This window comes from Ranitomeya imitator, chromosome 1 (genome assembly GCF_032444005.1).
Source record: "Ranitomeya imitator isolate aRanImi1 chromosome 1, aRanImi1.pri, whole genome shotgun sequence".
Taxonomy (NCBI): Eukaryota; Metazoa; Chordata; class Amphibia; order Anura; family Dendrobatidae; genus Ranitomeya; species Ranitomeya imitator.
In genome coordinates, this window is record NC_091282.1 from 838,243,922 (window position 1) to 838,269,503 (window position 25,582).

General features: G+C 41.4%; 1 protein-coding gene across 20 annotated transcripts in view; it reads left to right on the forward strand.

The window, feature by feature from the left end:
* The window catches only part of ADGRL3 (adhesion G protein-coupled receptor L3), a 1,214,649-nt gene that overhangs the window by 374,313 nt on the left and 814,754 nt on the right, over window positions 1-25,582 (forward strand). For all 20 annotated transcript variants that reach the window (XM_069740657.1, XM_069740660.1, XM_069740665.1 and 17 more), the window contains exon 5: window positions 17,816-17,925. In XM_069740657.1, the coding sequence (XP_069596758.1) occupies window positions 17,816-17,925 (110 nt within the window). The remainder of the gene's footprint in view (window positions 1-17,815; window positions 17,926-25,582) is intronic.

Sequence of the window (25,582 nt, forward strand, 5' to 3'; positions counted from 1 at the left end):
CCTTTTAGGCCCAATAGCTTACTTTTTGCAAACAATTATAATTACAATGTTATGCATGCATTTCTTTTACTTTGCAATTTTGAAATAAACTTGCAAAAGTTTATTTATTTGAGTTCCTCCATATGATTTGCACAAGGGCTTCAAAGGCATGGGTTATGTGAAAGTGTATTTTTTATATACTCGAGTATAAGCCGACCCGAGTATAAGCCGACATCAGTAGGTTAAGTGTTTTTGAATATCCATATTGAATCAGGAGCCTCATATAATGCTCCATAAAGTTTATGATGGCCCCATAAGATGCTCCATATTAAAATATACCCCATATAATCCTGCATAAAGGTGAATAATGGCCCCATAAGAAGCTCCATAAAGATATTTGCCCCATATAGTGCTGCACAAACCTTGATTATGGCCCTATAAGATGCTCCATACAGACACTTGCCCCATATACCGTAATGCTCCACAAACGTTAATTATGGCCCCATACAGACACTTGCCCCATATAGTGCTGCACAAACGTTATGGCCCTATATAGTGCTGCACAAACTTTATGGCCCCATATAGTGCTGCACAAATGTTATGGCCCCATATAGTGCTGCACAAACGTTATGGCCCCTTATAGTGCTGCACAAATGTTATGGCCCCATAGATTCTCCATACAGACACATGCCCCATTTGCTGTTGCTGCGATAAAAATAAATAAATCACATACTCACCTCTCCGTCGCTCAGGCCCCCGACACTTTCAATATTCACCTGCTCCTCGTTCCGGCGCCACTCCATCTTCAGCGTCTTCTGCACTGAGTCGTTCAGGCAGAGGGCGCGCACTAACCAAGTCACCGCGCCCTCTAACCTGAGCGTCACTGCAGAAGACAGAGCAGCGCCAGGAATGAGGAGCAGGTGAATATCGTGCAGCACAGCGCTCCCCATTATACTCACCTACTCCTGGCGTGGTCCTTGCAGGTCCCTGGCTTCCCCGACACCGAAGCTTCATCCTGTACTGAGCGGTCACCATTACCGCTCATTACAGTAATGAATATGCAGCTCCAACTCTATGGGAGGTGGAGCCGCATTTCCATTACTGTAATGAGCGGCACCATGTGACTGCTCAGTACAGGAAGAAGCTGCCGGCGCCAGGGAAGCCAGGGACCTGCAGGGACCGTGCCAGGAGTAGGTAAGTATAGTTAGACAGCCCCCGCTCCCCCTCCCCTGCCGACCCCTGGGTATGACTCGAGTATAAGCCGAGAGGGGAACTTTCAGCCCCAAAAAGTGGGCTGAAAATCTCGGCTTATACTCGAGTATATACGGTATGTAAAAATAATACAATATGATTTTCTGGATTTTTTTTTAGTTTCTGTCTCTCACAGTTGAAGTGTACTTACGTTAAAAATTGCAGACCTCTCTGTTCTTTGTTGGGGGAAACCTTGTAAATTTGGCGGTGTATCAAATACTTATTTTCCCTACTGTATGGATGCTGGTATATACTGATGTGCCTGGTTTCTCCATACAGATATGTACTTTATTATGTGTACCGTTCAGTCATTGCTGGATGTTGGTATATACTTACAGTACAGACCAAAAGTTTGGACACACCTTCTCATTTAAAGATTTTTCTGTATTTTCATGACTATGAAAATTGTACATTCACACTGAAGGCATCAAAACTATGAATTAACACATGTGGAATTATATACTTAACAAAAAAGTGTGAAACAACTGAAATTATGTCGTATATTCAAGGTTCTTCAAAGTAGCCACCTTTTGCTTTGATGACTGCTTTGCACACTCTTGGCACTCTCTTGATGAGCTTCAAGAGGTAGTCACCGGGAATGGTCTTCCAACAATCTTGAAGGAGTTCCCAGAGATGCTTAGCGCTTTTTGGCCCTTTTCCCTTCACTCTGCGGTCCAGCTCACCCCAAACCATCTCGATTGGGTTCAGGTCTGGTGACTGTGGAGGCCAAGTCATCTGGTGTAGCACCCCATCACTCTCCTTCTTGGTCAAATAGCCCTTACACAGCCTGGAGGTGTGTTTGGGGTCATTGTCCTGTTGAAAAATTAACCGGGTGGAATAGCATGCCGCTACAAGATGCTGTGGTAGCCATGCTGGTTCAGTATGCCTTCATCACACCTCCTCCTACATGCTTCACGGTGGGAGCCAGGCAGAGTCCATCCGTTCACCTTTTCTGTGTCGCACAAAGACACGGTGGTTGGAACCAAAAATCTCAAATTTGGACTGATCAGACCAAAGCACAGATTTCCACTGGTCTAATGTCCATTCCTTGTGTTCTTTAGCCCAGACAAGTCTCTTCTGCTTGTTGCCTGTCCTTAGCAGTGGTTTCCTAGCAGCTATTTTACCATGAAGGCCTGCTGCACAAAGTCTCCTCTTAACAGTTGTTGTAGAGATGTGTCTGCTGCTAGAACTCTGTGAGGCATTGACCTGATCTCTAATCTGAGCTGCTGTTAACCTGTGATTTCAGAGGCTGGTGACATCCTCAGAAGCAGAGGTTACTCTTGGTCTTCCTTTCCTGGGGCGGTCCTCATGTGAGCCAGTTTCTTTGTAACGCTTGATGGTTTTTGCCACTGCACTTGGAGACACTTTCAAAGTTTTCCAAATTTTTTGGATTGACTGACCTTCATTTCTCAACCCCTTACCGACCTCCGCCGTACTATTACAGCGGAGGTCGGTACCCCCGCTTTGATGCGGGCTGCGGCGGTGAGCCCGCATCAAAGCCGGGACATGTGAGCTGTTTTGAACAGCTGACATGTGCCCGCAATAGCGACGGGTGGAATTGCGATTCACTCGCCGGTATTGACTAGTTAAATGCCGCTGTCAAGCGCTGACAGCGGCATTTAACCAGCGCTTACAGCTATTGGGAATGGAAATGAGCGCATCGCCGACCCCGTCACATGACCGGGGGTCAATGATGCGTCGGCATGGCAACCAGAGGTCTCCTTCAGACCTCTATGGTTGCTGATGCTGGCTTGCTGTGAGCACCACCCTGTGGTCGGCGCTCATAGCAAGCCTGTAATTCAGCTACATAGGAGTGATCTGATGATCGCTGCTATGTAGCAGGGCCGATCATGCTATGACAGCTTCTAGCCTCCCATGGAGGCAATTGAAGCATGGCAAAAGTTAAAAAAAAAGTTTAAAAAAATATGAAGAAAAAAAAATAAAAGTTTAAATCACCCCCCTTTCGCCCCATTCAAAATAAAACAATTAAAAAAATCAAACCTACACATATTTGGTATCGTTGCATTCAGAATCTCCTGATCTATCAATAAAAAAAAGCATTAACCTGAATGCTATACAGAGTAGCGAGAAAAAAATTTGAAACACCAGAAAAACTTTTTTTGGTCACCACAACATTGCATTAAAATGCAATAACGGGCAATCAAAAGAACATATCTGCACCAAAATTATATCATTAAAAATGTCAGCTCGGCACACAACAAATATGCCCTCACCTGACCCCAGAGCACAAAAAATGGAGACGCTACGGGTATTGGAATATTGTGCAATTTTTATTTATTTATTTTTTGCAAAGTTTGGAATTTTTTTTACCACACATATTTGGTGTCTATGAACTCGTAATGACCTGGAATCATAATGGCTGGTTAGTTTTTGCATTTAGTGAACCTAGCAAAAAAGCCAAACAAAAAACAAGTGTGGGATTGCACTTTTTTTGCAGTTTCACGGCACTTGGAATTTTTTTCCCGTTTTCCAGTATATGACATGCTAAAACCAATGATGTTGTTCAAAAGTGCAACTTATACCTCAAAAACAAGCTCTCACATGGCCATATTGACGGAAAAATAAAAAAGTTATGGCTCTGGGAAGGAGGGGAGCGAAAATCGAGAATGCAAAAACGGAAAAGGGCAAGGTCTTGAAGGGGTTAATAATGATGGCCACTTGTTTTTCTTTTCTTTGCTTAGCTGCTTTTTTCTTGCCATAATACAAATTCTAACAGTCTATTCAGTAGGACTATCAGCTGTGTATCCACCAGACTTCTGCACAACACAACTGTTGGTCCCAACCCCATTTATAAGGCAAGAAATCCCACTTATTAAACCTGACAGGGCACACCTGTGAAGTGAAAACCATTCCCGGTGACTACCTCTTGAAGCTCATCAAGAGAATGCCAAGAGTGTGCAAAGCAGTCATCAAAGCAAAAGGTGGCTACTTTGAAGAACCTAGAATATAAGACACAATTTCAGTTGTTTCACACTTTTTTGTTAAGTATATAATTCCACATGTGTTGATTCATAGTTTTGATGCCTTCAGTGTGAATATACAATTTTCATAGTCATAAAAATACAGAAAAAGCTTTAAATGAGAAGGTGTGTCCAAACTTTTGCTCTGTACTGTATGTACAAGGTTTCCTCACTGCTGATTTATATTATGTGTACGGTTTATTCATTGTTGGATGGTGAAATATACCGGTACTTATGGTATGTGTATGGTTTCTTCATGATGACATGATTTTTCATTCTCACGTGTCTATGGTTTAATTATTGCTGGATAATTTTTCGAACAGAAGTAAGGGGGGTGACGTTTCAGTTCTCATCTAAGGCAATACTGGAGTATTGCTATATATAGTAAAAGAGTTAGAATGATCTCAGGTTCAAGTCCCCTAAGGCAGAGGTCCCCAACTCCAGTCCTCAAGGCCCACCAACAGGTCATGTTTTCAGGATTTCCTTTGCATTGCACAGGTGATGCAATTATTACCTGGGCAAGACTAAGGAAATCCTGAAAACATGACCTGTTGGTGGGCCTTGAGGACTGGAGTTGGGGACCTCTGCCCTAAGGGGACTAAAAAAAATACAGTAAATTGCAGAAAACAAGCAAGCTTTCACACAGGTCTTTTGGCATAAAAATAAAAAAAGTTATGGGTCTTATATAATGGAGGCACAAACTAAATATTTAGTCTTTGCAAAGTTAAGAGTTTTTAATGCATTAAAATAGTAAAGAAACCCTATAAATTTGATATCTCCGTAATCGTACTGACCTGGATAATCATGTTTCCAGGTCACTTTTACTGCATGATTAAGGCTGTAAAAATAAAACTCCCCAAAATATGGTTGAATTGTATTTTTTTTTACTCCACACTTGGATTGTTTTTTGCCATTTTCCCTTAATCCATATGGTGAAATAAATGGTAAAATAAATTATGTCAATCTAAACTACAAGTCGTCCTGCAACAAAAGCAAGCACTGATGTCAATAGATACAGTAAATAAAAAAAAAGTTCTGGCTATATGAAACAAGGAGGGAAAAGAGGTCTTTAAGGGGTTAAAAAGAGTTTTTGTGTCATAGCAGTAACAAAAAAACACACAAAGAACCCCACTGCATTGACACATTGACAAGGCTTAAAATGTCAAAACTGCTTCATTAGAATTCCATTAAAAAGAGGCTGAGATTCACCATTAGTAACGGACTGACGCGTTTCTGGCAGACAAAGTGCCCTTAGTCATGGTATAAACACACCAAATCATGAGAACATATTTAAATGCCAAATAGTCCAATTATGTGTGAATACAATTTAACCTATTACAGGCCAGGATACAAAATACAAAAAGGCAAATTATACTCCTCTGATTCATCAAATAATAGTGGTAACTTCCACATGAATGGCAGAATATTACCAATGTTCCACTATTTAGATGGATCATGCCTAAATCATAAATATTTATTTGTACAAAAAGAAAAAAAAAAAAAGAAAGCATGAACCGCACATCCCAAAATCATACGTTGATCTAAAGCCGCTAGGCAAAAATTTATATACTGAACTTGAGGTTTTCAGTTTAACATTCTGATCAGACTGTATGAAGCCCACTGCCACTTCACGGTAAACCTCGTAGTGGGTCCTACCGCCCTAACGGAGCGGAGCCGTGCAGCGACCACCGCCACAGCGGCCATGCACCAGCAGGGCGGACGGCCTGTTGCCCCACAGCACCCATGCTGCAAGACTGAGTCCCCATGACTCCAGACCGCGCCGCCCCACCAGCACAAAGACACAGCAACAATGGCCGTGACACAGCACCAACACCAAAATGAAAGGAGCATTGAAACTCACCTTCCTCCAGCTCTTCAGTGTGAGCCAAAATGGGCTAGACCCCTTACTTTGCAGTCTCCTGCTAATTAAAATCACCTGTGCCAAATGGGAGGAGTGCTGGTCCAAGAAAGAGACAAGAACATGCTTTGTACAAAAAGAAAAAAAATGAGAGCATGAACCGCACCTCCAAAAATCATACGTTGATCTAAAGCCGCTAAGCAAAAATTTATATACTGAACATGAGGTTTTCAGTTTAACATTCTGATCAGACTGTATGAAGCCCACTGCCACTTCACGGCAAACCTCGTAGTGGGTCCTACCGCCCTAACGGAGCGGAGCCGTGCAGCGACCACCGCCACAGCGGCCATGCACCAGCAGGGAGGACGGCCTGTTGCCCCACAGCACCCATGCTGCGAGACTGAGCCCCCATGACTCCAGACTGCGCTGCCCCACCAGCACAAAGCCACAGCAACAATGGCCGCCACACAGCACCAACACCAAAATGAAAGGAGCATTGAAACTCACCTTCCTCCAGCTCTTCAGTGAGAGCCAAAATGGGCTAGACTCCGCTCCGTTAGTGCGATAGGACCCACTACGAGGTTTGCCGTGAAGTGGCAGTGGGCTTCATACAGTCTGATCAGAATGTTAAACTGAAAACCTCATGTTCAGTATATAAATTTTTGCCTAGCGGCTTTAGATCAACGTATGATTTTGGGATGTGTGGTTCATGCTCTTTTTTTTTTTTCCCTTTTTGCAAAGCATAAATATTTATTTGTTGACAAAAAATAAGTCAGAAAATAATGATAAAAAATGAATCATATCTACATTATTAAACTCATTATTTATCTCAGATCATCTATGACCTCTTTAATTTTAAAATTTCCAATCAACCTATATACAGGTGTACCGTATATGAATCAGCTGACTGTAGTTTGTGATAACCATGTGCTGGTGTGTTAATTGCTGGTGTGTTAATTTAAAAACCAAGCGCCAAACATACAATCATATAGCGAATATGTCACGATACCACAGAGATGCAAGACAGAATATATTAGTCTCTGTATACAATAATCTCCCCAAATCCCCAAACCATCTATATGTTCAAATGCACAGAAAGGAATTAGATTTTGTTGAATTACGGTATATGAGTGGAATTGAATTTTACTGAAATTTTACAAAAATCCATACACCGGTAGTCCAAAATACTTTTTTTTTGTAATTCGCTTTGCATGTATTCTGTAAAATAGCAGCTCAGTCACTTATGAGTACAAATTTCTTCTTGAAATAATGGTGGATAATAGAGATGGGTGAGTTTATTTGACTAGAATTGAATTCTGTTGAAAATTTACTAATTTTTTTTGTAATTTGTTCTGAGCAAATTCAGCAGAATGGCAGCCAGCTGAACCATCGATGGCCAGCAAAAGGTTCACAAAAATAAAACACCGAATATTCACCTGCTGCTCACTGCCCACCATTCGGCTTCTGCACCTCTTCTTTCTGCCATTGGCACGTCGCATCTCTAGTGCCTTCAATCTAGGCCAGGACTTCCTTGTGCAACTGGGACTTGAAGATCACTGAGGTGAGGTCACGTCGTACGTCATAACGCCAGCACAGCACAGCATCCAGGGACGTCAGAGGCATGGTCATGGTCGGAGGTCCGGCCTAAAGTAAAGATATCTAGATACAGCGTGCAATGGTGGAAAGAAGAGGTGCAGATGAATGGACTTACCCACACTGATAAACACGTTATCACATACAGTTGTGGCCAAAAGTATTGACACCCCTGCAATTCTATCAGATAATACTCAGTTTCTTCCTGAAAATGATTGCAAACACAAATTATTTGGTATTATTATCTTCATTTAATTTGTCTTAAATTAAAAAAAACACAAAAAGAATTGTCCTAAAGTCAAATTGGATATAATTCCATACCAAACATAAAAAAGGGGGTGGACAAAAGTATTGGCACTGTTTGAAAAATCATGTGATGCTTCTCTAATTTGTGTAATTAACAGCACCTGTAACTTACCTGTGGCACCTAACAGGTGTTGGCAATAACTAAATCACACTTGCAGCCAGTTGACATGGATTAAAGTTGACTCAACCTCTGTCCTGTGTCCTTGTGTGTACCACATTGAGCATGGAGAAAAGAAAGAAGACCAAAGAACTGTCTGAGGACTTGAGAAACCAAATTGTGAGGAAGCATGAGCAATCTCAAGGCTACAAGTCCATCTCCAAAGACCTGAATGTTCCTGTGTCTACCGTGCGCAGTGTCATCAAGAAGTTTAAAGCCCATAGCACTGTGGCTAACCTCCCTAGATGTGGATGGAAAAGAAAAATTGACAAGAGATTTCAATGCAAGATTGTGCAGATGTTGGATAAAGAACCTCGACTAACATCCAAACAAGTTCAAGCTGCCCTGTAGTACGAGGGTACAACAGTGTCAACCCATACTATCCGTCGGCATCTGAATGAAAAGGGACTGTATGGTAGGAGACCCAGGAAGACCCCATTTCTTACCCCGAGACATAAAAAAGCCAGGCTGGAGTTTGCCAAAACTTACCTGAAAAAGCCTAAAACGTTTTGGAAGAATGTTCTCTGGTTAGATGAGACAAAAGTAGAGCTTTTTGGGCAAAGGCATCAACATAGAGTTTACAGGAGAAAAAAAAGGCATTTAAAGAAAAGAACACGGTCCCTACAGTCAAACATGGTGGAAGTTCCCTGATGTTTTGGGATTGCTTTGCTGCCTCTGGCACTGGACTGCTTGACCATGTGCATGGCATTATGAATTCTGAAGACTACCAACAAATTTTGCAGCATAATGTAGGGCCCAGTGTGAGAAAGCTGGGTCTCCCTCAGAGGTCATGGGTCTTCCAGCAGGACAATGACCCAAAACACACTTGAAAAAGCACTAGAAAATGGTTTGAGAGAAAGCACTGGAGACTTCTAAGGTGGCCAGCAATGAGTCCAGACCTGAATCCCATAGAACACCTGTGGAGAGATCTAAAAATGGCAGTTTGGAGAAAGCACCCTTCAAATATCAGGGACCTGGAGCAGTTTGCCAAAGAAGAATGGTCTAAAATTCCAGCAGAGCATTGTAAGAAACTCATTGATGGTTACCGGAAGCGGTTGGTCGCAGTTATTTTGGCTAATGGTTGTGCAACCAAGTATTAGGCTGCCGTCACACTAGCAGTATTTGGTCAGTATTTTACATCCGTATTTGTAGCCAAAACCAGGAGTGGAACAATTAGAGGAAAAGTATAATAGAAACATATGCACCATTTCTGTATTTAGCACCCACTCCTGGTTTTGGCTTACAAATACTGATGTAAAATACTGACCAAATACTGCTAGTGTGACGGCAGCCTTAGGCTGAGGTTGCCAATACTTTTGTCTGGCCCATTTTTGGAGTTTTGTGTGAAATGATCAATGTTTTGCTTTTTCCTTCATTCTCTTTTGTGTTTTTTCATTTAAGACAATTTAAATAAAGATAATAATACCAAAGAATTTGTGATTGCAATCATTTTCAGGAAGAAACTGAGTATTATCTGACAGAATTGCAGGGGTGTCAATACTTTTGGCCACAACTGTATCCTGCGAATAACTGATAGCTTTTTTTTTTCCGCATTACTCCTCTTTTTACAAAAGCCTTAACTTGATTACCTTTCTGCCAACATAGAGTTCTTATTTATTTTTTATTTAGTTTTGATTGATACCATTCAGTTTAACATCAAATATACCATTATTGTAAAAAATAAAACAAGTGTGGTAAAGTCATGACAAAAATGCAATTTCACAATGTTTTGTTAGTTTTTCTTATCTTACTATTCATCCAATGGTAAAAACTTGCAAAGATGTTTTCTATTTAAATAATTTTTTTTTAGAACAATATGAAAATAATTTGGGGGTTGATGGTGTACGTCTGCATCAAGCTTTGAGTCTTTATTACCTAGCCAGATACTGAGAGAAGGTAGAGGCTAAGTCTACGTCTTAAAGCTTCGGTGCTTCAACAGGAGGGTGCCACACCACCAAAGCACCAAACAGCTCATCCGCTTTGAGATTTATACAGTATGGCCACCTCCCCAAAACTTAGTTGGACTACAATCTTCCTCTTCAGTATTTTTGGGCTGACAGGGGTTAAACCCCATCAACATCCATCTTGACCAAGCCATTTTTCGAAACTTGCTCTGCAGGAGAAGCAAAGTTAAATATTACCTTTGCTTTACGCCACTTCTCCTCTTCATCTACCAATCACTTCTAAGTATTTTCCTCCCAAAACACCCCCTTTACAACTGGTTACAAATCAGAACAATAGACCCTCACTCTCTAACTTAACTATTCCATAGCCCTGCAACTAAAGGACATATGCCCTTAACCCGTTCATCCAGCAACCTGTTTTCACCTTTAAGACCAAGCCAATTTTTTTAAATTCTGACCAGTGTCACTTTATGTGGTAATAACTCTGGAATATCCCAGTGATTCTGAGATTTTTTTGTTACATGTTGTACTGCATGTTAGTGGCAAATTTTTCTAGATATGATTTTTGTTTATTTATGTAAATATTGAGAATTTGACCAAATATTAGATTTTTTTTAAAACTTTGAATTTTTATGCCACTATACCAGATACAAGGAATGTTCATTAAAGATTTCGGCTGACCTACTTCTATTTATCACAGGATTCTGAAACTGTATATGTATAATGATGTAAGTCTCTATAGGTTACGTGCCAATTTGCATCTCAGAACCGATAATGGTCTTAATTTCACAGGTGCTGAAGTGGTGTGAGGTTTGATAATGGCCCAGTGGAATACAGAGCAGTCATCAAGTTTCTTTACTTGAAAGGCCACACACTAAAGAAGACGTTCGATGAGATGTAAGAGGCTTATGGTGATGATTCCCCATCATATGATGTAATCAAGAACTGGCATCATCAATTCAAATGTGGTCGGGCTTCGGTGCAAACAGCTCCAATTCCAGGGTGACCCCACTCTACTGTTGATGAACACACCATCCAGCAAGTGGAGGTCACCATTTTGGAAAATCGCAGCATAACCATTCGCCACCTAGCCCAAAATGTAAAGATTAGTTTGGCGTCAATGGAAAAAAATCATCCAAGACCATCTTCACATGCATAAGGTATCCGCTCACTGGGTTTCCTGGCTGCCTAAACCTTTCCAGAAGCAGGAACAAGTCAAATGCTCTCAGGCTCTATTGACATTGTGCCATTGAAACCAGGAGGACTTTTTCAACAGACTGATCACAGAGGATGAAAGCTGTGTGTCCATGACTATGATCCTGAGACTAAAGAGTACAGTTGATGCAATGGAAGCATCATGACTCACCGCCTCCAAAGAAGGCACATGCCCAACCCTCATCAGGCAAGGTCATGCTCACAGTATTGTGGGACCAGCATAGAGTAGTATTGACGGATCTCCTAGCAAAGGGAACAATGATCACTGGGGCATACTATGCTTCACTGCTGCAGAAATTGTGGGAGGCCATCAAAACCAAGAGATAAAGTATGTTCCCCAGAGGTGTCAGCCTTCTGCAACACAATGCAGCAGTTCACAACTCATATGTTGCCCAAATGGAAGCATGCTCCTGTGGCTTTGAAATTCTACCGCATCCTCCTTATTCACTCAACCCTTGCACCATCGAACTTACACCTCTTTCCAACAATGAAGTTATTTTTGAAGTGCAAGCATTTTCCAGATAATAAGACTCCAAAGTTACGATGTTGCTTTTGGAGCAACATGTCAACCTCTACAAGCAAGGTGTTTACAGTTGCTTAAAGAGATGGGAGAAGTGCATGTCGCTAGGTGGCACCTATGTAGAAAAGGACTAATAGCTATGCCAAGTTTTACTGCTCTCAGTCCACAGGAGGTGGATCAGGGGAAATCTTTAATGAATGCCTCTCGTAGCTATACCACACAAAATAGATACTAAATAACATTTCCCATATGTCTACTTCACATCACCATAATTTTTAAACAGGTTTTTTGTTAGGAAGTTAGAAGGGATTAAAGTTGATCAGCAATTTCTAATTTTTCCAACAAAATTTACAAAACCAATTTTTATAGGGACTACATCACATTTGAAGTGACTTTCAGGGCCTGTGATACAAAATACCCAAAAGTGACACCATTTCAAAAACAACACCCCTCAAAATGCTCAAAACCACATTCAAAAAGTGTATTAACTCTTTAGGGGCATCACAGGAAATAAAGCAATGTGGAAGGAAAAAATGAAAATGTTACCCTGTCTCCCAAAAATATTGCTTTAACTGCAAATTTAAGATGTTCAAAAAGGTAACAGGAGAAAACAGACCGTACAATTTATTTTGCAGTTTTTCCGAAGTACACCAATACTATATATGTGGTGGCTAACTACAGTTTGGGCGCATGGCAAAGCTCGAATCGGAAAGAGTACCATTTGACTTTTTAACACAAAATTGACTGGAATAGATTGTGGACACATGTCGAATTTGCAGAGGCCATTATGTGCCTAAGCAGTAGAAACCCCACACAAGCAAGCGCATTTTGGAAACTACACCACCACACAAACTTATCTAGAAGTGTTCAGCCCCAAAGTTTTCATTTTCACAAGGGTAACAGGAGAAAATGGACTGTACAGTTTGTTGTGCAAATTCTCTTGAGTACACGGATACCCCATATGTGGTGGATGACTACTGTTTGGGTGCATGGCAAGGCTTGAAAGGGAATGAGCACCATTTAACTTTTGGAGCGCAAAATTGGCTGGAAAGATAGTGGACGCCATGTTGCATTTGTAGAACCCATCATCTACCTAAACAATGGAAACCCCACAAAAGTTATCGCATTTTGGAAACTATGCCACTCAAGGAATTTACCTAGAGATGTGGTGATAAACAACGTAAAACAGAGTTTTTTACAACATTGAGCCGTGAAAATGAAAAAATACATTTTTTAGGGAAAAATGTTGCTGTAGCCCACATTTTTCCTTTTCACAAGGGTAACAAAAAAAATTGACCTTAAAATCTGTTGTGCAATTTCTCCTGAGTAAGCCGATACCCCACATGTGGTGGAAAGCTACTGTTTGGGCACACAGCAAGGATCGGAAGGGAAGAAGTGCCAATTGAATTTTGGAACACAATTTTGGCTGCAATAGATTGCGGATGCCATGTCATATTTTAAGAGCCCCTGAGGTGTCAGCTTAACCTCCCACATGTAACCCAATTTTGGAAGCTACACCTCTTGAGGAATTCATCTAGGGGTGTAGTGAGCATTTTTGACCTTTGGGCAATTCACAGAATTGGTCTAAATCAAAGGAATATTACCATTTTTTCCACTAAAATGTTGTTTTGGCCCCAAGTTTTTGATTTTAGAAAAGGATAATAGGAGACAATGGACCATATAATTTGTTATTCAATTCTCCAGTAGTATGCCAATAGCCCATATGTGTTTGAAAAATATTTTTGAGGCACACAGCAAAGCTCAGAGGGAAAAAAACACAATATTGGAGTTCATATTTTGGTGGAATGGTTAACATTGGCAGAGCCCCCATTTTACAAAACACACCTATCAATGAATTCATCTAGAGGTGCAGTAAGCATATTTACACCACATGTGCCTTATAGAATTTGATATCATTGGGCAGTGAAGGAAAAATAATTAAATTTTTATGACAAAAATGTTGTTTTAGCCCCAGATTTTACATTTTTAACATGAGGAAATGGATAAAAATTGGCACTAATATTTGTCACAGAATTTCTGCTGAACATGGAAATACCTCATATGTGGTTATACAGTAAGCCACACAGCGAGACACAGGAGGGAAGAAGTGTTATTAGGCTCTCGGAGAGCAAATTATCATAGAATAGTTTGCAGATAGTTTTCATTTACAGAAGATAAGTGCCAGAAGAGCAGAATCCCCCCTCAAGTGATCCTGTTTGGGAAATTATAAGCCTCTTGAAATTTATTTGCAGGTGTCGTGATGACTTTAGCTCCATGTTTTTTTTCCAAAAACAGGCAGAGGTGGATGTTCCTGAGTAAAAATTGCAAATCTGCCATTGGTGCCCATACATACTCATGCCAATACATTGTGTCCAGCTCATGTTTCTGGAGACATGGACCCTGTAAATTAAGCGGGCTCTCATTGCTACAGAACATGTGAACGCTAAATGTGGTTTAAACATACAGTGGGGCTCAGAAGGGAGAGGGCATTTGGATACCAGAAACATGGAAGCCCCCTATATTTCCATTGACAGATGATGGACCTGAATGGGGACATACTTTTTTTGTGGAATGAGTTGAAGCTTTTGTTGGGAACATTTTACATAACATTTTGGATCACATTTATGCTACCCTCTACGCTGAGCACTTACAGGTGCATCTCACAAAATTAGAATATCATCAAAAAGATAGAATATCATCAAAAGCGAAAATTTCAGAAGTTTTAAAATCATTTTTTCTAATGTACTGAGATAATGACTTGACACCCAAGATGGTGCACCACAACAATATGGGTGTCAGGTCCGAGCGTTCCTTCATGAACAGTTTCCTGGAAAGTGGATTGATCGTCGTAGGCCAGTTGAATGGCCACCAAGGTCTCCCGATCTTAACCCATTAGACTTTTATCTTTGGGGTCACCTGAAGGCTATTATCTATGCTGTGAAGATACGAGATGTGCAGAATCTGAAACAATGGATACTGGAAGCCTGTGCTAGCATTTCTTCTGCGGTTTTGCTATCAGTAAGTCAAGAGTGGGAGAAGAGGGTAGCATTGACAATCCAACACAATGGGCAGCACTTTGAATACATTTTATAAGTGGTCATAAACTTGTAAATAACTCATGAAAGAATAAAGTTACATTAAAACCAAGCACACCATTGTTTTTCTTGTGAAATTCTCAATAAGCTTGATGTGTCACATGACCCTCTTCCCATTGAAAAAACTAAAGTTGGATCCAAAATGGCTGACTACAAAATGGCCGCCATGGTCACCACCTATCTTGAAAAGTTTTCCCCCTCCCATATACTTATGTGCCGCAAACAGGAAGATGATATCACCAACCATTCCCATTTTATTTAGGTGTATCCATATAAATGGCCCACCATGTATTTGTAATGACTCTATCTAATATATGACTTTCACTTTTTGTATTGAAGAACTGAAATTAATTAACTTTTTGATGATATTCTAATTTTGTGAGATGCACCTGTATATCGGGGTTTACATCTAAATCTCCAAATGACATGATTTATATGAAACCCCTGAGGGATTCATTCACTATAATTAGGCAACAGAGATACTCTGGTCTCCGTTTAGTCTCTGTTCAGTGGTGTCCTTATGTTTAAAGGTGCACAAAACTGTGGCGGACTGTGTTTTTATGCACGTTTATGATCTGAGAGGAAATTTACACGGAAACCCCAATGTAAGCGCCCAGCGCAGAGAGCGCAGGCTAAATGTGAACTGAGCATTAGTGTGATCTTTGGGAGACAGAATGAACAAATTAATAGTAAGTCAAGCATTGGTTTTATTTATTTTTTATGCCTTTCCTCATGTAGTATAAGTGATAAGGTGTCTTTATTTTTCGGGTCAGTGCGATTACAACGATACCAAACAAATTTTTTCATCACCATATTTTGAGGGCTACAATTTTTCTATTTGCCTGCCGACAGAGCCATTTTTGGACACATAACATTTTTTTGATTTGCTTTCTATTCTGATTTTTGGGAGGCAGAATGAACAAACACTAGCAATTCAGGAATTGTTTTGGGGGTTTTTGCTTTATGCCTTTCCTCGTGTGGTAAAAGTGATAAGACAGCTTTATTCATCAGGTCAGTATAAGATTACATCAATACCACATTTACGGTATATTTTTTTATGTTTTGCCACTTTTACACAACAAAAACTTTTATAGAAAAAAAAGAATTGTTTGGGTTTGGTATATACTGAAAGCTATACCTTTTTATTTCTTCGCTGATGGGGCTGTATAGTGACTTGTATTTTTGTGGGACAAGATGACTTTTTCAGCTATACCATTTTTTTTCCATTCAACTTTTGTATCACATTTTATTCCATTTTTTGTTGAGCAGTATGATGGAAAAACATTTATGGTGTTTACTGGAGGTGTTTAGTGTGACAATTTTATAGATCAGGTCGTTCTGAAGGTGGCGATACCAAATATGTGTACTTTTTTTGTTTATTTTTGTTTTTATATCAATATACCCATTAATTGGTAAAATATTTTTTTTCATTTATTTTGTGATTTAAAAAAAATATTTTTGTAATTTCTTTCCTTTACCTTTTTTTTACTTTGTCCCTCTATGGGACTTTCATTTATATTAGGCCAGCGTCACACTACCGTAGATTACGGGCGAGTGACTATAAGGTTAGTAATGGGGTCGTCTTATTGATGTCTCTCCATTACTAACCTCGGGGCTTAATGTCACCTGACAATACAAAGGTGACATCAACCCCCCCAATTATCACCCCACTTGCCACTACCAGAGGACAGAGGGAAGAGCTGGGGTAGCTGGGAGCTGATGTTTTTAGCCTTGGGGGGACAGTATCCATGGCCCCTTCATAGGCTATTAATATCAGCCGCAGATGTCTGCATAGCCTTTGTGGTTATTAATTATAGGGGGACCCTATAATTTTTTTTAGGTCCCCCATCTTAAACGCTAAGTATACAGTTGTGAGCTGATATTAATACATGCACAGATGGAGATCTCGGCACCGAGATCTTGGGAGATAAGATCTCAGTGCAGACAGCTGAGAGCTGATGTTATCTGGCTGAGAAGGTCCCTGGTTATTGGGCTTCCCAGCCTAAAAATACCAGTCTGCAGTCACCCCAGAAGTGGCGCATCCCATTAGATGTGCCAATTCTAGCGCTTTACCTCGCTCTTCCTGATTGTGCTGATGCATTGTCAATTGGTAGTAATGATTGGAGTTGATGTCAGCTGTGATTTATCTAAACTCAAAGCTGGCATCAAGCCCTGGGGTTAGTAAGAGTAGATCACTAACCCAGTAATTAAAAAAAAACAAATTAAAAAAAAGTGTTATCCGAGCATGCTCGGGCGCTAAGAGAGTATTTTTGTAATGCTCGAATAATAAGTTTGAGTCCCCACGGCTGCATGTCTTCCTGCTGTTCGACTGCCACAACACATACAGGGATTTGTCTAACAAACAGGCAATACCTGCACGTGTTGCGGCTGTCAAACAGACACAAAACATGTAGCCGTGATGAGTCAAACATATTATTCAGGCACGCCGAAGTCACTCGGTTAGCACCCAAGCATGCTCGGATAACACCTAATCCAAGCCTATTCGATCAACACTAAGTAATTATAACAGGTAGAAGTTCAATTCGTGAAAAACACTGAAAGAAAAGCTGACATCTTATCAAATATGATGTGAAATATATTGACCAGGAGATCTAGATGTAGTTTGAGTGTTTGGTGATCAAGATTCTTAGTCCTTTAGCATTACCCAGGGTGTACCACGTGGAGGTTGCCATCTTAATGAGCTCTTTCTGTACCTCTGACTTGGCTTTGACTGAGTTTTGGAGATTGTTTCATTTCTCTATTGTTGCAGTTCTTTTTCTGTTTTTCATCTTGGTTATGTTGGGGATGACTCTAAAACCTGCATTATTTGAAAAATTTGGAGAAAAACTGAAAAATTTATTCTGTAGAGTTCAGATTTAGATTATTTGATTTTCTTAAATGTGAAATTTTATGAAGATGATAAATAAAGTACTTCAAACCATACTTTCTATTTCAGATGCAATAATAGGACTCAATGTGCCGTAGTGGCTGGACCTGATGTATTTCCCGATCCCTGCCCAGGGACTTACAAATATCTTGAAGTACAGTATGAATGTGTTCCTTACAGTAAGTATTATTTTTTTAATAGAAATTTGTTTTTATTAACATATGAGCTCTTAACATTCTTTATTACTTTATATGTTTGTTAAGGGATTGTATGATACAGATTTTTTTTTAAACCACAGATGCTGTTAAAATTATAAAAACAATGCATACGTAACCACCTGCGACCTCCACAGAACGATTCAGGCCCACTCTAATGATCATTGCCTGCTGCATTCGGAAGTCACAGGACACCTGCAGCCTTTGATATGCTACAATATTCAGATGACTAGAAGAATGCGTCATATGAGAAACATCAGTTAATGTTGTTCTATCATCTGACCACTGCAACCAGTCAAAAGCTTCAGAGGTCCTGTGACTTCTAAACAGCGCAGGCAAAACTTTCAAAGCTGGTCCCGATCGTCTGAGCAGCCTGGGACGGGGGTACTGGAAGGTGAGTATTAGTGATGAGCGAGTGTACCCATTGCTCGGGTTTTCCCGAGCATGCTCGGGTGGTCTCAGAGTATTTGTAACTGCTTGGAGATTTAGTTTTTGTTGACGCAGCTGCATAATTTACGGCTGCTAGCCAGCCTGAGTACATGTGGGGGTTACCTGGTTGCTAGGGAATCCCCACATGTATTCAAGCTGTCTATTAGCTGTAAATCATGCAGCTACGACAACAAAAACTAAATCTCCGAGCAGTTACAAATACTTGAAGACCACCCGAGCATGCTCGGAAAAACCCGAGCAACGAGTATACTCGCTCATCACTAGTGAGTATGCTTTCTTTTTCAATTTTAAGAGCATCCATGAATCAAAAGAAAAAATCCTATATCAGGCAACCCCTTTAAGTGTTTTTCTGAAGCTTAGGTGTAAGTAATGTAGTGTGACAAAAATAGGTTAGTTATGTAGAGCTTCTGCACATTGACATGAAGCGTTAGAGGCAGAGCCTTCAGACCTTACAACTCCTTAGTCCAGAGCCTTTGGGAACAAAGTCCCTATGCCTTCAGATGAATCTTGCGAAGCGATGGTAAAGGCTTTGTATACCTCAATAGAAGTATTTATAAAGGTGATTTTGACTTAACATCTCTAAGATCATGCTGCCTTTCGAGGAGATACTCCAGGGATTCACCAACCTACACAAAAAAGTCACCACCATCGCATATTGACTCATAGCTAACATCTGTTTTGCCACAAAAGAATTCTTAAAAAGACCAGGAAAAGAAAACTGCAAATAGGGTACTATTTCTGCAAAATACGTTTTGTCTGAAACCACCCTAAGGGTAAATTGGCATGGTTGGTTGCAAAAAGATCTGTGATTGAATCTCATCTCCATTGATCTGAATAGGGTTGTATTGGCAGCAATCGCATTACGATAGGCAGTCTGAAATTTCTGGAGCAAATATGCCTTCTTCATTTAGGAGATAATAAAGCCGGACTTCTGAAGCCTCCATAAACAGAAGATTCTAGTCAGCCAATCATGTAATGGGCTTGTGGGTACCTCTTGTGTCCACACCCCGCACATGTTGGAAGAAGTTATGGGTTTAACCAGTTGAATTTTAACTCCTGATCCATTTGTTCTCCAGGTAAACAGGGGACAGGATAAATGTGACTATAGACTTGGTGGCGGGTCTCAGCTTCTTACCACCTGGCTTTCCTTGATTGACATCTCTCTTCCTATCCGGGTAGCTATAGAGAATGTATTGGGCCCATATCGTTCACTAATCATGGTCCTGAAAGACCATTCCAACATCACCTCTATCATCTCTAGAAGGGTGCATTCAAACGGCCTTAATGTACGATTTGTATCATGACTGCAAGACCCAGAACAATAGTGATGCATGCAGTGCTACTAGTTTAGTTCAGTAGATGGGATAGGCAGGAACTGGGCATGTTAACCATAATATGGACCGTAAAATGTAATAAATACAAATTTTATACTGCGCAAATTGCCTACGTAGTCTATCACCACCTCTTCTCACACACACACACACCACACACAGAACATTTAGACTATACTACACAATGTCGCATTAAAGTCACATTACCACACAACAGATCCTGTTTGATTGAGAGCTCCAATCAGCGCCATTGTTGCACCCTTAGCCCAAGCTATGCGCTCTCTGATGTTGCAAAAGGAAGCAGGTTTTTCTCTGCAGAATTGGAAGAGTGCAGTTATAATAAAGCTGGCCGCATCAGGAGCTAATATCATGTTTCAGTGATCCAACTAGCTTCAGGTCAGTGCTTACAACTGCTATAGGAAAGAGCTTGTAAGCTCTGCTCTGAAGCTGGCTGGATCACTGGAGCATGCTATTAGTTCCAGCTTATGTTTTCTCACCGCTGATGATGACCAGTAACCTAGACAAAGATTGGTAAAAAATAAAGTTAAGAATCCCTATATTGTTCAGAACATCAAGTATCTTCCATAACAATTGGAAAGTGGCTTGTTTTTACAAGCACTTTGCAAATGTAACTGTTGAAGAACAACAGAATAATCCTTTATTGCCTGGCGAGCAGGAATCTGTGTCTCAGTCACACACGTTGAGAAACAGTGTCTCAGTGCAGTACATACATATTGGAAGTTTGGAAGTTTGTGCCTAGTTATATACTGTATATATATATATATATATATATATATATATATATATATATATATATATATATATATATATATATACCGTATGTATATATATATATATATATATATACACGCCTCAGCATTAAAATTGCGATGCCGAGAAGGAAAAGTCGTGTAATTATGGAAATAACAGGATCGATTGACGTGTTAATGATATGCAGATTATTTAAAACGGTAAGTGTTGTGAATTCTGTGGCAGACCTCCCTCCTGTGGTCACAAGTGGTACTGCGGCTTCTGAGTTTCCTTCCTCAGGTGACGAGGTTAAGTCGTTAGGTGCTGCTCTATTTAACTCCACCTAGTGCTTTGCTCCTGGCCTCCAGTCAATGTTCTAGTATTGGTCTTGCTTCCTCCTGGATCGTTCCTGTGGCCTGTCTGCTCTGCATAAGCTAAGTTTTGCTTGTGTTATTTTTGTTTGCTATTTTTTCTGTCCAGCTTGCTTTATTGGTTTTTCTGGCTTGCTGAAAGCTCTGGGACGCAGAGGGAGCACCTCCGTACCGTTAGTCGGTGCGAAGGGTCTTTTTGCCCCCTCTGGGTGGTTGTTTGTAGGGTTTTGTGTTGACCGCAAAGTTATCTTTCCTATCTTCGGTCTGTTCAGTAAGTTGGGCCTCACTTTGCTAAATCTATTTCATCTCTGCGTTTGTATTTTCATCTCTACTCACAGTCATTATATGTGGGGGGCTGCCTTTTCCTTTGGGGTATTTCTCTGAGGCAAGGTAGGCTTATTTTTCTATCTTAGGCCTAGCTAGTTTCTCAGGCTGTGCCGAGTTGCATAGGGAGCGTTAGGCGCAATCCACGGCTGCCTCTAGTGTGGTTGGATAGGATTAGGGATTGCGGTCAGCAGAGTTCCCACGTCTCAGAACTCGTCCTATGTCTTTTGGTTATTGTCAGGTCACTTTGTGTGCTCTGAACTTCAAGGTCCATTGTGGTTCTGAATTACCTAATCATAACAGTACTGGAGGCCAAAAGTACTAATGCTTCTCAATAGAGGGAAAAAAGAAGTTCTGAGACCATTTTTTTTTCTTTGCAGTGTGTTTTGCCTTTTTTTTCCCCTAGACATTTGGGTGGTTCAGGACACAGGTGTAGTGATGGACATTAAAGGTCTGTCTTCATGTGTGGATCATCTCACTGCAAGAGTACAAAATATTCAAGACTTTGTGGTTCAGAATTCTATGTTAGAGCCAAGAATTCCTATTCCTGATTTTTTTTCTGGAGATAGAGCTAAATTTCTGAGTTTCAAAAATAATTGTAAACTGTTTCTGGCTTTGAAACCTCGCTCCTCTGGTGACCCAGTTCAACAAGTTAGGATCATTATTTCTTTATTACGTGGCGACCCTCAAGACTGGGCATTTTCCCTTGCGCCAGGAGATCCTGCATTATGTAATATTGATGCGTTTTTCCTGGTTCTCGGATTGCTGTACGATGAACCTAATTCGGTGGATCAGGCAGAGAAAAATTTGCTGGCTCTGTGTCAGGGTCAGGATGAGATAGAGATTTATTGTCAGAAGTTTAGAAAGTGGTCCGTGCTCACTCAATGGAATGAAGATGCGCTGGCAGCTATTTTCAGAAAGGGTCTCTCTGAAGCCCTTAAGGATGTCATGGTGGGATTTCCCATGCCTGCTGGTCTGAATGCCATGCCTACTGGTCTGTCTTTGGCCATTCAGATCGGTCGACGCTTGCGTGAGCGTAAATCTGTGCACCATTTGGCGGTATTATCCGAGCATAAACCTGAGCCTATGCAGTGCGATGGGACTTTGACCAGAGTTGAACGGCAAGAACACAGACGTCAGAATGGACTGTGTTTCTACTGTGGTGATTCCACTCATGCTATCTCCGATTGTCCTAAGTGCACTAAGCGGTTCGCTAGGTCTGCCACCATTGGTACGGTACAGTCAAAATTTCTTTTGTCCGTTACTTTGATCTGCTCTTTGTCATCTTATTCTGTCATGGCATTTGTGGATTCAGGCGCTGCCATGAATTTGATGGACTTGGAGTATGCTAGGCGTTGTGGGTTTTTCTTGGAGCCCTTGCAGTGTCCTATTCCATTGAGAGGAATTGATGCTACGCCTTTGGCCAAGAATAAGCCTCAGTACTGGACCCAGCTGACCATGTGCATGGCTCCTGCACATCAGGAGGATATTCGCTTTCTGGTGTTGCATAATCTGCATGATGTGGTCGTGTTGGGGTTGCCATGGCTACAAGTCCATAACCCAGTATTAGATTGGAAATCAATGTCTGTGTCCAGCTGGGGTTGTAAGGGGGTACATGGTGATGTTCCATTTCTGTCTATTTCGTCATCCACCCCTTCTGAGGTCCCAGAGTTCTTGTCTGATTACCGGGATGTATTTGATGAGCCTAAGTCCAATGCCCTACCTCTGCATAGGGATTGTGATTGTGCTATCGATTTGATTCCTGGTAGTAAGTTTCCTAAAGGTCGACTGTTTAATTTATCTGTACCTGAGCACGCCGCTATGCGGAGTTACGTGAAGGAGTCCTTGGAGAAAGGTCATATTCGCCCGTCATCGTCACCATTGGGAGCGGGGTTCTTTTTTGTGGCCAAGAAGGATGGTTCGCTGAGACCTTGTATAGATTACCGCCTTCTAAATAAAATCACGGTCAAATTTCAGTACCCCTTGCCGCTGCTATCTGATTTGTTTGCTCGGATCAAGGGGGCTAGTTGGTTCACCAAGATAGATCTTCTTGGTGCGTATAATCTTGTGCGTATTAAGCGGGGCGATGAATGGAAAACTGCATTTAATACGCCCGAGGGCCATTTTGAGTACCTAGTTATGCCTTTCGGACTTGCCAATGCTCCATCGGTGTTTCAGTCCTTTATGCATGACATCTTCCGAGAGTACCTGGATAAATTCCTGATTGTATACTTGGATGATATTTTGGTCTTCTCGGATGATTGGGAGTCTCATGTGAAGCAGGTCAGAATGGTGTTCCAGGTCCTGCGTGCTAATTCTTTGTTTGTGAAGGGATCAAAGTGTCTCTTTGGTGTTCAGAAGGTTTCATTTTTGGGGTTCATTTTTTCCCCTTCTACTATCGAGATGGACCCTGTTAAGGTCCAGGCCATCTATGATTGGACTCAGCCGACATCTCTGAAGAGTCTGCAAAAGTTTTGCTTTGCTAATTTTTATCGTCGCTTCATCTGTAATTTTTCTAGTATTGCTAAACCATTGACCGATTTGACCAAGAAGGGTGCTGATGTGGTCAATTGGTCTTCTGCTGCTGTGGAAGCTTTTCAAGAGTTAAAGCGTCGTTTTTCTTCTGCCCCTGTGTTGTGTCAACCAGATGTTTCGCTTCCATTCCAGGTCGAGGTTGATGCTTCTGAAATTGGAGCGGGGGCTGTTTTGTCGCAGAGAAGTTCTGATTGCTCGGTGATGAACCCATGCGCCTTCTTTTCCAGGAAGTTTTCGCCTGCTGAGCGAAATTATGATGTTGGCAATCGAGAGTTGCTGGCCATAAAGTGGGCATTCGAGGAGTGGCGTCATTGGCTTGAAAGAGCTAAGCATCGCGTGGTGGTCTTGACTGATCACAAGAACTTGACTTATCTCGAGTCTGCCAAACGGTTGAATCCTAGACAGGCTCGTTGGTCGCTGTTTTTCTCCCGTTTTGACTTTGTGGTTTCGTACCTTCCGGGCTCTAAAAATGTGAAGGCGGATGCCCTGTCTAGGAGTTTTGTGCCCGACTCTTCGGGTTTGTCTGAGCCGGCAGGTATTCTCAAAGAGGGAGTAATTTTGTCTGCCATCTCCCCTGATTTGAGGCGGGTGCTGCAAAAATTTCAGGCTAATAAACCTGATCGTTGCCCAGCGGAGAAACTGTTTGTCCCTGATAGGTGGACGAATAAAGTTATCTCTGAGGTTCATTGTTCGGTGTTGGCTGGTCATCCTGGAATCTTTGGTACCAGAGATTTAGTGGCTAGATCCTTTTGGTGGCCGTCTCTGTCGCGGGATGTGCGTTCTTTTGTGCAGTCCTGTGGGATTTGTGCTCGGGCTAAGCCCTGCTGTTCTCGTGCCAGTGGGTTGCTTTTGCCCTTGCCGGTCCCGAAGAGGCCTTGGACACATATCTCTATGGATTTTATTTCGGATCTCCCCGTCTCTCAAAAAATGTCGGTCATTTGGGTGGTTTGTGATCGCTTTTCTAAGATGATCCATTTGGTACCCTTGTCTAAATTACCTTCCTCCTCTGATTTGGTGCCATTGTTCTTCCAGCATGTGGTTCGTTTACATGGCATTCCAGAGAACATCGTTTCTGACAGAGGTTCCCAGTTTGTTTCGAGGTTTTGGCGAGCTTTTTGTGCTAGGATGGGCATTGATTTGTCTTTTTCCTCGGCTTTCCATCCTCAGACTAATGGCCAGACCGAACGAACCAATCAGACCTTGGAAACATATCTGAGATGCTTTGTTTCTGCTGATCAGGATGATTGGGTGTCCTTCTTGCCTTTGGCCGAGTTCGCCCTTAATAATCGGGCCAGCTCGGCTACCTTGGTTTTGCCGTTTTTCTGCAACTCTGGGTTCCATCCTCGTTTCTCTTCAGGGCAGGTTGAGTCTTCGGACTGTCCTGGTGTGGATACGGTGGTGGACAGGTTACAGCAGATTTGGACCCATGTAGTGGACAATTTGACCTTGTCCCAGGAGAAGGCTCAACGTTTCGCTAATCGCAGACGCTGTGTGGGTCCCCGACTTCGTGTTGGGGATTTGGTTTGGTTGTCATCTCGTCATATTCCTATGAAGGTTTCCTCTCCTAAGTTTAAGCCTCGTTTCATTGGTCCGTATAGGATTTCTGAGGTTCTTAATCCTGTGTCTTTTCGTTTGACCCTTCCAGATTCTTTTTCCATCCATAACGTATTCCATAGGTCATTGTTGCGGAGATATGTGGCACCTATGGTTCCATTTGTTGATTCTCCTGCCCCGGTTTTGGTGGAGGGGGAGTTGGAGTATATTGTGGAGAAGATTTTGGATTCTCGTGTTTCTAGACGGAAACTCCAGTATCTGGTTAAGTGGAAGGGTTATGGTCAGGAAGATAATTCCTGGGTCTTT